This window comes from Rhinoderma darwinii, chromosome 2 (genome assembly GCF_050947455.1).
Source record: "Rhinoderma darwinii isolate aRhiDar2 chromosome 2, aRhiDar2.hap1, whole genome shotgun sequence".
Taxonomy (NCBI): Eukaryota; Metazoa; Chordata; class Amphibia; order Anura; family Rhinodermatidae; genus Rhinoderma; species Rhinoderma darwinii.
In genome coordinates, this window is record NC_134688.1 from 448,754,933 (window position 1) to 448,769,484 (window position 14,552).

General features: G+C 47.7%; 1 protein-coding gene across 1 annotated transcript in view; it reads right to left on the reverse strand.

The window, feature by feature from the left end:
* The window catches only part of TMPRSS15 (transmembrane serine protease 15), a 259,431-nt gene that overhangs the window by 167,900 nt on the left and 76,979 nt on the right, over nt 1–14,552 (reverse strand). The window contains exon 8 of the mRNA XM_075851216.1: nt 5,785–5,890. Coding sequence (XP_075707331.1) covers nt 5,785–5,890 — 106 coding nt within the window. The remainder of the gene's footprint in view (nt 1–5,784; nt 5,891–14,552) is intronic.

Genomic DNA, 14,552 nt, shown 5'->3' on the forward strand with positions numbered 1-14,552 from the left:
CAGGCCCTGGCCCAAAGGGTCAATCAGGGTGACGCTGCTTTAGTAGTACCCCTCACCTCACCTCTAGAACCCGACCTCAAGTTACCTGACCGGTTTTCAGGGGACCGTAAGACGTTTCTCTCCTTCCGGGAGAGTTGCAGACTGTATTTCCGCCTAAAGCCCCACTCCTCAGGTTCCGAGAACCAGCGGGTGGGTATCATCATATCCCGACTCCAGGAAGGGCCCCAAGAGTGGGCCTTCTCCTTGGCTCCTGACGCCCCTGAACTTTCCTCTGTTGATCGTTTTTTCTCTGCCCTCGGACTCATTTACGACGAGACTGACAGGACTGCTTTAGCCGAGAGTCAGCTGGTGACCTTACGTCAGGGTAGGAGACCGGTTGAGGAATACTGTTCTGATTTTAGGAAGTGGTGCGTAGCTTCTCAGTGGAACGATCCGGCCCTAAGGTGCCAGTTTAGGTTAGGATTATCTGACGCCCTGAAGGATCTGCTGGTTAGCTACCCCTCGCCTGACTCCCTTGACCAGGTTATGGCCCTAGCAGTACGACTTGACCGACGTCTCAGGGAACGTCAGCTAGAACGCTTCAGTGTGCTCCCCTCTGACTTTTCTGCGATTCCCCCCGAGGTCCCGTCTCCTCGCCCCTCCACGGAGGACTCGGAGGTACCTATGCAACTCGGGGCCTCCATGTCCCCTCTACAACGTAGAGAGTTTCGCAGAATGAATGGTCTCTGCTTCTACTGTGGGGACGACAAGCATCTACTGAACACCTGCCCCAGGCGCAAGAATAAGAAGCCGGAAAACTTCCGCGCCTAAGTGATCATCGGGGAGGTCACTTGGGCGCACAGGTATTTCCCGTTAATGTGAAACGCAATAAGATTTTGCTTCCCTTTCAGGTCTCGTTTGCTGGCCGGTCTGCCACGGGCAGTGCTTTCGTGGATTCTGGCTCATCTGCTAATATCATGTCTGTGGATTTTGCTATGTCTCTAAAGATGCCTTGTATTGATTTACCTTATCCCATCCCTGTAGTAGGAATCGACTCAACCCCCCTTGCTAATGGTTATTTTACTCAGCATACTCCTGTTTTTGAACTCCTGGTTGGCTCCATGCATTTGGAGCAGTGCTCTGTACTGGTGATGCAGGGATTATCGTCTGATCTGGTTTTAGGCCTTCCCTGGTTGCAGTTGCATAATCCCACATTTGATTGGAATACTGGGGATCTCACCAAATGGGGTAATGAATGTCTTATGTCATGTCTTTCTGTTAACTCTATTTCTCCCCGGGAGGAGGTAAACACGCTTCCTGAGTTTGTTCAGGACTTCGCCGATGTGTTTTCTAAGGAGGCCTCCGAGGTGTTGCCCCCCCATAGAGATTACGATTGCGCTATCGATTTGGTGCCTGGTGCCAAGCTTCCTAAGGGTAGGATATTTAATCTCTCATGTCCTGAACGTGAAGCGATGAGGGTGTATATCCAAGAATGCCTGGCCAAGGGTTTCATTCGCCCCTCGACTTCTCCTGTAGGTGCTGGCTTCTTCTTCGTGGGGAAGAAGGATGGTGGTCTTAGGCCGTGCATTGATTATCGTAACCTGAATAAGGTCACCGTAAGGAACCAGTACCCACTTCCTTTGATTCCGGATCTTTTTAATCAGGTTCAGGGAGCCCAATGGTTTTCTAAGTTCGATCTACGGGGGGCATATAACCTTATCCGCATCAAAGAGGGGGATGAGTGGAAAACTGCGTTCAACACACCCGAGGGTCATTTCGAATACCTGGTCATGCCCTTTGGGTTGTGTAATGCCCCTGCTGTCTTCCAGAATTTTATTAATGAAATCCTGAGAGAGTACCTGGGTAATTTTCTTGTTGTGTACCTTGATGACATACTGGTGTTTTCCAAGGACTGGTCCTCCCACGTGGAGCATGTCAGGAAGGTGCTCCAGGTCCTTCGGGAGAATAATCTGTTTGCTAAGACTGAAAAATGTGTCTTTGGGGTACAGGAGATACCATTTTTAGGGCAAATCCTCACTCCTCATGAATTCCGCATGGACCCTGCCAAGGTTCAAGCTGTGGCGGAATGGGTCCAACCTGCCTCCCATAAGGCGTTACAGTGTTTTTTAGGGTTCGCCAACTATTACAGGAGATTTATTGCCAACTTCTCGGTCGTCGCTAAGCCTCTTACGGACCTTACCCGCAAGGGTGCCGATGTCCTCCATTGGCCCCCTGAGGCCGTCCAGGCCTTTGAGACTCTCAAGAAGTGCTTTATCTCGGCCCCCGTGCTGATTCAGCCCAACCAAGAGGAGCCATTTATTGTGGAGGTTGACGCTTCCGAGGTGGGAGTGGGGGCCGTCTTGTCCCAGGGTACCAGCTCCCTCACCCATCTCCGCCCCTGTGCTTACTTCTCTAGGAAGTTTTCGCCCACGGAGAGTAACTATGATATTGGTAACCGCGAACTTCTAGCCATTAAATGGGCTTTTGAGGAGTGGCGGCACTTCCTGGAGGGGGCCAGACACCAGGTAACGGTCCTTACGGATCACAAGAATCTGGTTTTCCTAGAATCGGCCCGGAGGCTTAATCCTAGACAAGCTCGGTGGGCACTATTCTTTACCAGATTTAATTTCTTGGTTACCTATAGGGCTGGGTCCAAGAATATTAAGGCTGACGCTCTGTCACGTAGTTTCATGGCCAATCCTCCTTCCGAGAAGGATCCCGCTTGTATTTTACCCCCTGGTATAATCGTTTCTGCCACGGATTCTGATTTAGCTTCTGATATCGCGGCTGATCAGGGTGCAGCTCCCGGGAACGTCCCTGGGGACAAACTGTTTGTTCCCCTGCAATACCGGCTGAGGGTACTCAGGGAAAACCATGACTCCGCTCTATCTGGTCATCCTGGCATCTTGGGCACCAAACACCTCATTACCAGAAACTATTGGTGGCCTGGGTTGCCTAAAGATGTTAGGGCTTACGTCGCCGCTTGTGAGGTTTGCGCTAGGTCCAAAACCCCTAGGTCCCGACCTGCGGGCCTACTACGTTCCTTGCCCATTCCCCAGAGACCTTGGACCCATATCTCCATGGATTTTATCACCGATTTGCCTCCATCTCAGGGCAAGTCGGTGGTGTGGGTGGTAGTCGACCGCTTCAGCAAGATGTGCCACTTTGTGCCCCTTAAGAAGCTACCTAACGCCAAGACGTTAGCTTCTTTGTTTGTGAAACACATCCTGCGTCTCCATGGGGCCCCAGTCAATATCGTTTCTGACAGAGGGGTACAATTTGTTTCCTTATTTTGGAGAGCTTTTTGTAAAAAGTTGGAGATTGATCTGTCCTTCTCCTCCGCCTTCCATCCCGAAACTAATGGCCAAACGGAAAGGACCAACCAATCCCTGGAACAATATTTAAGGTGTTTCATCTCTGACTGTCAATTCGATTGGGTCTCATTCCTTCCCCTTGCTGAATTTTCCCTGAATAACCGGGTCAGTAACTCGTCAGGGGTCTCCCCGTTTTTCTGTAATTTCGGGTTTAACCCAAGGTTCTCCTCCGTCTCCCCTGGTTGTTCCAATAATCCTGAGGTAGAGGAGGTTCATCGGGAACTGTGCACTGTCTGGGCCCAGGTTCAGAAGAACCTAGAGGCGTCCCAGAGCGCACAAAAGATTCAGGCGGATAGTAGACATTCTGCTAACCCCCGGTTTGTCGTCGGGGATTTGGTCTGGTTGTCGTCCAGGAACTTGCGCCTTAAGGTCCCGTCCAGGAAGTTTGCTCCCCGATTTATTGGACCTTATAAGATCATTGAAGTCCTCAACCCTGTATCCTTCCGTCTGGAGCTCCCCCCATCCTTTCGCATACATGACGTCTTCCATGCCTCCCTCCTTAAACGCTGCTCCCCGTCCTGGTCCCCCTCGAGGATACCTCCTGTTCCCGTTCTCACCCCTGAGGGGGTGGAATTCGAGGTGGCCAAGATTATGGACAGTAGGATGGTCCAGGGCTCCCTCCAGTACCTGGTCCATTGGAGAGGATACGGGCCGGAGGAGAGGACTTGGGTACCTGCCCGTGATGTTCACGCTGGGGTATTGATCAGGAGGTTCCACCTCCTCTTCCCCACTAAACCGGGTCCCCTTAGTAAGGGTCCGGTGGCCCCTCATAAAAGGGGGAGTACTGTTAGGGATCTGCCAGGTACTTCATCTAGCTATACTCCTGGGATTAATCAATCCACACCTGAGGCCAGACCTGCTCGACTGACACCATCTCCCACCAACCAGGGTGGCAGGCTCAGGAGTGGGAGAGCCTATCGCGGCCTGGTCTCTCGGAGTTAGCTCCGCCCCCTGCCCTTTATTACCTGCCCTGTGCTCTCCCTCAGTGCTTGTAATTCTTTTGGATTCCTGGCCCCACTGCTGCTTGCTCCAGCCTGCTTCTGCCGTGCTTCTGCCTTGCTGCAGTTCTGCTTGACCTGCTTGCTTGCCCTGGCTTGCTTCTGTCTCCGTGCCTGCTCGGGTGTACTCACTTCGTCCTGGTCCTGACTGTTCGTTCGCCGCCCCGTTTCCTCGTGGCGTTCCGTGGCTACTGCCCCTTCCCTTGCGTGTTCCCTGTTTGTCTTCCTGTGCACTTAGCCAGCGTAGGGACCGCCGCCCAGTTGTACCTCGTCGCCTAGGGCGGGTCGTTGCAAGTAGGCAGGGACAGGGCGGTGGGTAGATTAGGGCTCACTTTCCCTTCACCTCCTTCCTGCCATTACAATCTCTCTGCCGAATCAAGCCTGTCCATGCATTGCATGGTCGGCTATTCATTTATTTAGATACAGGGGAAATGTATGTCCAGTCACGACTGATTTTTGAAGCTGGACTCGCAGGAATTAGCTGAGCACTGGGCCGTCTTCAATTTGACAAGGAGGTGTCTTCATAATATAACCCCAAAAGGGGGCTGTTTTTTATACTGATGATCTATCCACAGGTTAGGTCATCAGTATACTTGAGGAGAAGCAAAACTGGAGTACTGCAGAACGACTGCTATACATTGGTCAGAGCCACCTACTTCCGGCACTGACCCTGTATAGCTTCCGGTGCCCCTAGTCAGCCGGAACAGCTGACCGTGCGAGTTCCGGGTGCCAGACCCCCACCGATCATATACTGATAACCTATCCCGAGGATAGGTCATCATTATAAAAAACAGCCTCCAGCCTGTTTTTTCTTCTTCCCTTCAGAGCTGGGGAAGTTGTGGCCTGGCATGTACAGTAGCAGTACTAAGGGCCTGTTCACATCAGCGTCGGACTTTCATTCATGGGGTTGCCTTCGACCTTTCGGTCGAAGGAACTGATAAATAGAATGCCAAACGGAAACGGTAGCTTCCGTTTGTATTACCATTGATTTAATTGGTAATGCTTCTGTTGCAATTGGTTTCCGTTTTATTTCATTCTGTAAGGTTTCCGTCTTTTTAGCGGAAACAATAGCGTAGTCAACTGCAGTATTGTTTCCACTAAAAACCCGACGCTGATGAGAATACACCCTAAAGGGAGTAGTAGTCTGGCACAAAAAGAAGCCTCAGAATGAGTACAGTCATACACAGCAAAGCTAGAAAAGCTGTTTCCAGAATAATGTCTTGATCTCAGGAGGACTAGATGACCAGATGCTGTGTAATGTGTGTTTACTCTACATCTTGTCAATGTATGGATATATAGATTTGATTTTCCATAAAATATCAGTACTTGGCCCACGTGTCATTGTGTTCTATATACATTGAGGAGGGAAGATTTGCCAGGTATGACGGGTCAAGTTGGTCTATGCCATATTGATAAAACATTAGTACACGTACCTTATTATCCAATGACATGAGAGGTTTGGCTCATACGGGTGGGGATAATTTTTGGAATGAAATGTCCCAGAATCTCCCGTTAATAAAAATTGTCCATCGCAAGATGCTAAAAAATATGAAAAAGGAGAAAGAAATTCTGAATAATATGTAATGCAATAAAAATGAATCCAGTGATACCATTTAGCGAATTGGCAAGACTTGAATAACAGTTTTAAAAATAACACTTTATATCTTTTTGTCTTCATTGTTCCATGTTTTATTATGACTATATCTTATTTGTGTGTTCTTGGTGATACATTTTATAAACCATTTTTTAATTTAAGATATCAAAATTAGATGAATATTTTACTCAATTTTTATTGAAAATTAATCCTATAATTGTGATACTTTAAGGTCCACAAACATTTTCCCATAAGTTTACCTTTAAAAAGTATTTTGATGCTTCTAGATCCAGGGACCTAGCTCTGGTGCATCTACACATGGGGCTTACATGACTCCTATTGTACCTTTGACACCAGCAGAATATAACTGCAAAAAGTCAGGAGAAGCGGGCCACTGTTTAGGGAACGGGCCACAGTTCTGCTGACAGGTAATATCCTACATATCAGACATTTATGGCACTTCCTAAATGTTTTTCTATTGAAAAAAAATGAATGGCTATTCTGGTTTAGAAATCACAGATTGCAAAATATCTAACACTATAGTAAAGGCCCTTTTACATGGGCCAATTATCTGGCAAACTAGAGTTCACATAATGAGTGTTCCTGTGTGAACAGGGCAATGGTCAGCCAATAAGCAAGCAAAAATATTATCGTTGTCGGCAGCACATCTCCCTGTGTAAACAGGGAGACGGGCTACTAACATGATAAAAATGTATGGGGACGAGTGTTCATATATAGCTCCTTGTAAAAGGAGCGAATGAGCGCCGATCAACGAGCTGTCTCGCTGATCGGCGCTCGTTTACACGTCCCAAGTTGGGCCATGTAAGAGGACCTTACCATCGATCTTGCCCCCACACTAATTACCCCCTTCCCATTACAGAATGACAGTGTGATGGCAGGAAGGAGGTGAAGGGAAAGTGAGCCCTAATCTACCCACCGCCCTGTCCCTGCCTACTTGCAACGACCCGCCCTAGGCGACGAGGTACAACTGGGCGGCGGTCCCTACGCTGTCTAAGTGCACAGGAAAACAAACAGGGAACACGCAAGGGAAGGGGCAGTAGCCACGGAACGCTACGAGGAAACGGAGCGGCGAACGAACAGTCAGGACCAGGACGAAGTGAGTAACCCGAGCGGGCACGGAGACAGAAGCAAGCCAGGGGCAAAGCAAAGCAAGACAAGGGGAACTGCAGCAAGGCAGAAGCACGGCAGAAGCAGGCTGGAGCAAGCAGCAGTGGGGCCAGGAATCCAAAAGAATAACAAGCAATGAGGAAGAGAAAACTGCAGGTATAAATGGACAGGGGGCGGAGCTAACTCTGACTGACCAGGCCGTGATAGGCTCTCCCACTCCTGAGCCTGCCACCCTGATTGGTGGGAGCCGGTGTCAGTCTAAGAGGTCTGGCCTCAGGTGTCGACTGATTAACCCTGGGAGTCTCCACAGACGTAGTGCCTGGCAGATCCATTACAGTACTCCCCCTTTTATGAGGGGCCACCGGACCCTTACTAAGAGGACCCGGTTTAGTGGGGAAGAGAAGGTGGAACCTCCTGACCAATACCCCAGCGTGAACATCTCGAGCAGGTACCCAAGTCCTCTCCTCCGGCCCGTATCCTCTCCAATGGACCAGGTACTGGAGGGAGCCCTGGATCATCCTACTGTCCACAATCTTGGCCACCTCGAATTCCACCCCCTCAGGGGTGAGAACGGGAACAGGAGGTTTCCTAGAGGGGGACCAGGACGGGGAGCAGTGTTTAAGGAGGGAGGCATGAAAGACGTCGTGTATGCGGAAGGATGGGGGCAGCTCCAGACGGAAGGATACAGGGTTGAGGACTTCAATGACCTTATAAGGCCCAATAAATCGGGGAGCAAACTTCCTGGACGAGACCTTAAGGCGCAAGTTCCTGGACGACAACCAGACCAAATCCCCGACGACAAACCGGGGGTTAGCAGAACGTCTACTATCTGCCTGAATCTTTTGTGCGCTCTGGGACGCCTCTAGGTTCTTCTGAACCTGGGCCCAGACAGTGCACAGTTCCCGATGAACATCCTCTACCTCAGGATTATTGGAACAACCAGGGGAGACGGAGGAGAACCTTGGGTTAAACCCGAAATTACAGAAAAACGGGGAGACCCCTGACGAGTTACTGACCCGGTTATTCAGGGAAAATTCAGCAAGGGGAAGGAATGAGACCCAATCGAATTGACAGTCAGAGATGAAACACCTTAAATATTGTTCCAGGGATTGGTTGGTCCTTTCCGTTTGGCCGTTAGTTTCGGGATGGAAGGCGGAGGAGAAGGACAGATCAATCTCCAACTTTTTACAAAAGGCTCTCCAAAATAAGGAAACAAATTGTACCCCTCTGTCCGAAACGATATTGACTGGGGCCCCATGGAGACGCAGGATGTGTTTCACAAACAAAGAAGCTAACGTCTTGGCGTTAGGTAGCTTCTTAAGGGGCACAAAGTGGCACATCTTGCTGAAGCGGTCGACTACCACCCACACCACCGACTTGCCCTGAGATGGAGGCAAATCGGTGATAAAATCCATGGAGATATGGGTCCAAGGTCTCTGGGGAATGGGCAAGGGACGTAGTAGGCCCGCAGGTCGGGACCTAGGGGTTTTGGACCTAGCGCAAACCTCACAAGCGGCGACGTAAGCCCTAACATCTTTAGGCAACCCAGGCCACCAATAGTTTCTGGTAATGAGGTGTTTGGTGCCCAAGATGCCAGGATGACCAGATAGAGCGGAGTCATGGTTTTCCCTGAGTACCCTCAGCCGGTATTGCAGGGGAACAAACAGTTTGTCCCCAGGGGCATTCCCGGGAGCTGCACCCTGATCAGCCGCGATATCAGAAGCTAAATCAGAATCCGTGGCAGAGACGATTATACCAGGGGGTAAAATACAAGCGGGATCCTTCTCGGAAGGAGGATTGGCCATGAAACTACGTGACAGAGCATCAGCCTTAATATTCTTGGACCCAGCCCTATAGGTAACCAAGAAATTAAATCTGGTAAAGAATAGTGCCCACCGAGCTTGTCTAGGATTAAGCCTCCGGGCCGATTCTAGGAAAACCAGATTCTTGTGATCCGTAAGGACCGTTACCTGGTGTCTGGCCCCCTCCAGGAAGTGCCGCCACTCCTCAAAAGCCCATTTAATGGCTAGAAGTTCGCGGTTGCCAATATCATAGTTACTCTCCGTGGGCGAAAACTTCCTAGAGAAGTAAGCACAGGGGCGGAGATGGGTGAGGGAGCTGGTACCCTGGGACAAGACGGCCCCCACTCCCACCTCGGAAGCGTCAACCTCCACAATAAATGGCTCCTCTTGGTTGGGCTGAATCAGCACGGGGGCCGAGATAAAGCACTTCTTGAGAGTCTCAAAGGCCTGGACGGCCTCAGGGGGCCAATGGAGGACATCAGCACCCTTGCGGGTAAGGTCCGTAAGAGGCTTAGCGACGACCGAGAAGTTGGCAATAAATCTCCTGTAATAGTTGGCGAACCCTAAAAAACACTGTAACGCCTTAAGGGAGGCAGGTTGGACCCATTCCGCCACAGCTTGAACCTTGGCAGGGTCCATGCGGAATTCATGAGGAGTGAGGATTTGCCCTAAAAATGGTATCTCCTGTACCCCAAAGACACATTTTTCAGTCTTAGCAAACAGATTATTCTCCCGAAGGACCTGGAGCACCTTCCTGACATGCTCCACGTGAGAGGACCAGTCCTTGGAAAACACCAGTATGTCATCAAGGTACACAACAAGAAAATTACCCAGGTACTCTCTCAGGATTTCATTAATAAAATTCTGGAAGACAGCAGGGGCGTTACACAACCCAAAGGGCATGACCAGGTATTCGAAATGACCCTCGGGTGTGTTGAACGCAGTTTTCCACTCATCCCCCTCTTTGATGCGGATAAGGTTATATGCCCCCCGTAGATCGAACTTAGAAAACCATTGGGCTCCCTGAACCTGATTAAAAAGATCCGGAATCAAAGGAAGTGGGTACTGGTTCCTTACAGTGACCTTATTCAGGTTACGATAATCGATGCACGGCCTAAGACCACCATCCTTCTTCCCCACGAAGAAGAAGCCAGCACCTACAGGAGAAGTCGAGGGGCGAATGAAACCCTTGGCCAGGCATTCCTGGATATACACCCTCATGGCTTCACGTTCAGGACATGAAAGATTAAATATCCTACCCTTAGGAAGCTTGGCACCAGGCACCAAATCGATAGCGCAATCGTAATCTCTATGGGGGGGCAACACCTCGGAGGCCTCCTTAGAAAACACATCGGCGAAGTCCTGAACAAACTCAGGAAGCGTGTTTACCTCCTCCCGGGGAGAAATAGAGTTAACAGAGAGACATGACGTAAGACATTCATTACCCCATTTGGTGAGATCCCCAGTATTCCAATCAAACGTGGGATTATGCAACTGCAACCAGGGAAGACCTAATACCAGATCAGACGATAATCCCTGCATCACCAGTACAGAGCACTGCTCCAAATGCATGGAGCCAACAAGGAGTTCAAAAACAGGAGTATGCTGAGTAAAATAACCATTAGCAAGGGGAGTCGAGTCGATACCTACTACAGGGATAGGATAAGGTAAATCAATACAAGGCATCTTTAGAGACATAGCAAATTCCACAGACATGATATTAGCAGATGAACCAGAATCCACGAAAGCACTGCCCGTGGCAGACCGGCCAGCAAACGAGACCTGAAAGGGAAGCAAAATTTTATTGCGTTTCACATTAACGGGAAATACCTGTGCGCCCAAGTGACCTCCCCGATGATCACTTAGGCGCGGAAGGTTTTCTGGCTTCTTATTCTTGCGCCTGGGACAGGTGTTCAGTAGATGCTTGTCGTCCCCACAGTAGAAGCAGAGACCGTTCATTCTGCGAAACTCCCTACGTTGTCGAGGGGACATGGAGGCCCCGAGTTGCATGGGTACCTCCGAGTCCTCCGTGGAGGGGCGAGGAGGCGGGACCTCGGGGGGGATCGCAGAAAAGTCAGAGGGGAGCACACTGAAGCGTTCTAGCTGACGTTCCCTGAGACGTCGGTCAAGTCGTACTGCTAGGGCCATAACCTGGTCAAGGGAGTCAGACGAGGGGTAGCTAACCAGCAGATCCTTCAGGGCGTCAGATAATCCTAACCTAAACTGGCACCTTAGGGCCGGATCGTTCCACTGAGAAGCTACGCACCACTTCCTAAAATCGGAACAGTATTCCTCAACCGGTCTCCTACCCTGACGTAAGGTCACCAGCTGACTCTCGGCTAAAGCAGTCCTGTCAGTCTCGTCGTAAATGAGTCCGAGGGCAGAGAAAAAACGATCAACAGAGGAAAGTTCAGGGGCGTCAGGAGCCAAGGAGAAGGCCCACTCTTGGGGCCCTTCCTGGAGTCGGGATATGATGATACCCACCCGCTGGTTCTCGGAACCTGAGGAGTGGGGCTTAAGGCGGAAATATAGTCTGCAACTCTCCCGGAAGGAGAGAAACGTCTTACGGTCCCCTGAAAACCGGTCAGGTAACTTGAGGTCGGGTTCTAGAGGTGAGGTGGTGCGCCCAACCCCTTGGGCCAGGGCCTGGACCTGTAGGGAGAGGCCCTGCATCTGCTGGGTCAGGGTCTCAAGGGGGTCCATGATAGCGACAGCGTAGGAGAAATGGTAGACTAGGTAAGGGCTTGTTATTCTGTGATGGCAGGAAGGAGGTGAAGGGAAAGTGAGCCCTAATCTACCCACCGCCCTGTCCCTGCCTACTTGCAACGACCCGCCCTAGGCGACGAGGTACAACTGGGCGGCGGTCCCTACGCTGTCTAAGTGCACAGGAAAACAAACAGGGAACACGCAAGGGAAGGGGCAGTAGCCACGGAACGCCACGAGGAAACGGAGCGGCGAACGAACAGTCAGGACCAGGACGAAGTGAGTAACCCGAGCGGGCACGGAGACAGAAGCAAGCCAGGGGCAAAGCAAAGCAAGACAAGGGGAACTGCAGCAAGGCAGAAGCACGGCAGAAGCAGGCTGGAGCAAGCAGCAGTGGGGCCAGGAATCCAAAAGAATAACAAGCAATGAGGAAGAGAAAACTGCAGGTATAAATGGACAGGGGGCGGAGCTAACTCTGACTGACCAGGCCGTGATAGGCTCTCCCACTCCTGAGCCTGCCACCCTGATTGGTGGGAGCCGGTGTCAGTCTAAGAGGTCTGGCCTCAGGTGTCGACTGATTAACCCTGGGAGTCTCCACAGACGTAGTGCCTGGCTGATCCATTACAGACAGCATGCCCACTGAGATCAATGTAATTCTATGGCAACTTTTATTATAACATGGATTCCTGCAATCTCATACATGTGACTCAAAGTTTTACCTAATGCAGCGTAAAAGTCCACCATCTAAACATGCTAGAACCTATGGGGTTTTCTGACAGCAGGCAACCCTGTCATGGTGCATAAAGGGACATTTTCTCATTTCTGTCTTAATATTTATTTACTGTCACAAAAATTAATATTCTGTTTCTTTAATGAAAAGATTGAAAGCTTGTTTATACCACAAATTATATTTCAGAATAATGATCCTATAACATCTGTACACAGTTTGATTATTAGCATAGAAATTCTACAGGGATATATTTTTGCTATTATTATTGTTTTTTCAGCACTACCCATATGTTTATGTCTATTGTTACAAAATAGTGTGGTTCCAGCTTCAGAGAAATCAAATACATGAGGGATTTTTGCAGTTGTTTTCATATGCATTTTTCCTTCATTATACATGCTTTGATGCACATATCCGTCTTTTAGAAATTTGTATTGTTTTTTTGGTCACATTTTATATATATTTTTTTATTTTTCTTCACATTTTATATTTTTATTTTATTTGGAAAATTTATAATTTAACAATAGCATTAATTAGATTTTATATTTTTTATTTTATTTTTTTTATTTACTGAATTGTTTGCACAGGCAGGCATCACGGCAGATGTAGAATTGTCAGGAAATGGTTTAGGGTCAGGAAAGGGTGATATATTTCATATGAAATGGATCACATGAAAAGCCAATATTATACTTACTCCTTTCATTTAACTTTTCATGTTGTATATTTTACAGACAAATTGCACCGGCTGAAGAATGCTAGTGATTTGCTGGAATAGCAGAAAATGGCACCACTTTAGGCAACAGCTATCTTGCCATGGCAAAGTTGAGCACTTTTCACCCCTCTTTCGGAAACTACACCTTTCAGCAAAAGTGTATTTTTTTTATTCTTTACAATTTCTAGAATCTAAAATAAAGAACCATAACAATAAATACCTTGGAGCTTAAATTTGTTTAAATTATATTACATGTTGTGCTACGATTTTTGCTTTCCCATTTTTCAATGAAGATTTTATTTTTATTTTATTTTTAGGTTTCAGCAATATCACTTCAACATAACTATTTACTTAGATGACCCAACAAATTACCCATGCCTATAATTGGTCAATGTAAATTTCAATGAAAGCCTATTGAGAAATAACACGACCTTATTTACAAAAAAGTTAAGAACAATTTTTATTTTGAAATATAACAAAAAGTACAAAATATTACAAAAGGATAACTACATACTTAGGGCATACTATAAACAATTTCCTAATGTGCAGATGTAATTTATTTTGGATGCACTCCAGGCTTTGGCTAAAAACAAACTGACCCAAGAACAGTATCAAAAAACGTATTTTTGATAGCAGTCTTTGAATAATATGTGCCTATAAAAATAGATACTTTTAAAAAAAATTGCCAAAAATAGATTTTTCGTTTTTTTATGGGAGCATTTTTTGTCAGCCGTAAATGCTACAACCTAATCATCAAAAATATCTTTAGAAGAATTAGGATCATATTGTCCGGTATATGCATAGCTTTAGTTTGTTGAATTCTATTGACAATAATTTCCATCCACAATAATATGGCTGAGAACAATCAAAATCTGCGAGATCCGAAAACATCAATTGCTAGAGGTTACTGCACATCTATTTATGCAAAGATACATGGTAAAAGCTGATTCCTTGGTCAATCAATGGTACTCTGTAGCAGTAAACCATAGCATGTGTTCAGATCACATAGCCTTCTTTTGATTTCTGCCATATTTTTGACAGAAATATTAATTTGTCTTCGGATCAATATTTTAAAATGTTCCTCTAAAAAATCTTTTTTTTCTTGTATGTAAAGTGGACTTTACTCTTGAAGTCTTGCAGCTAGTACCAGATTTACATCTCAGCCTATAGGTACAAATTGCCTGACACCTTAGACCCAGCTCAACAAGTAGGCCACACCTTAAAGTGAATCTCCAGGACTTACCCTTATGGTAGGCCATCAGAATATAATTAGTTGGACCCGATCCCCAGGACGAGTGAAACGAGCTGCAGTACCAGACACTGCCACTTGTATAGACAAACCGCTGTGGCTATGTAAGCAATGAAGGGAACGTCACACTCGCCAGGAAGTCATACCTTAACCTGTCAAACATTGATAGCCTATCCCAAGAATATGCCTATCCTATACTAAGGATATGCCATTAATGTTAAAGTCCTGAACGCTTTTAGTCATGCATAGGTTCAAAATTTTTGTTTGCTCTTACAATATAAAGCAG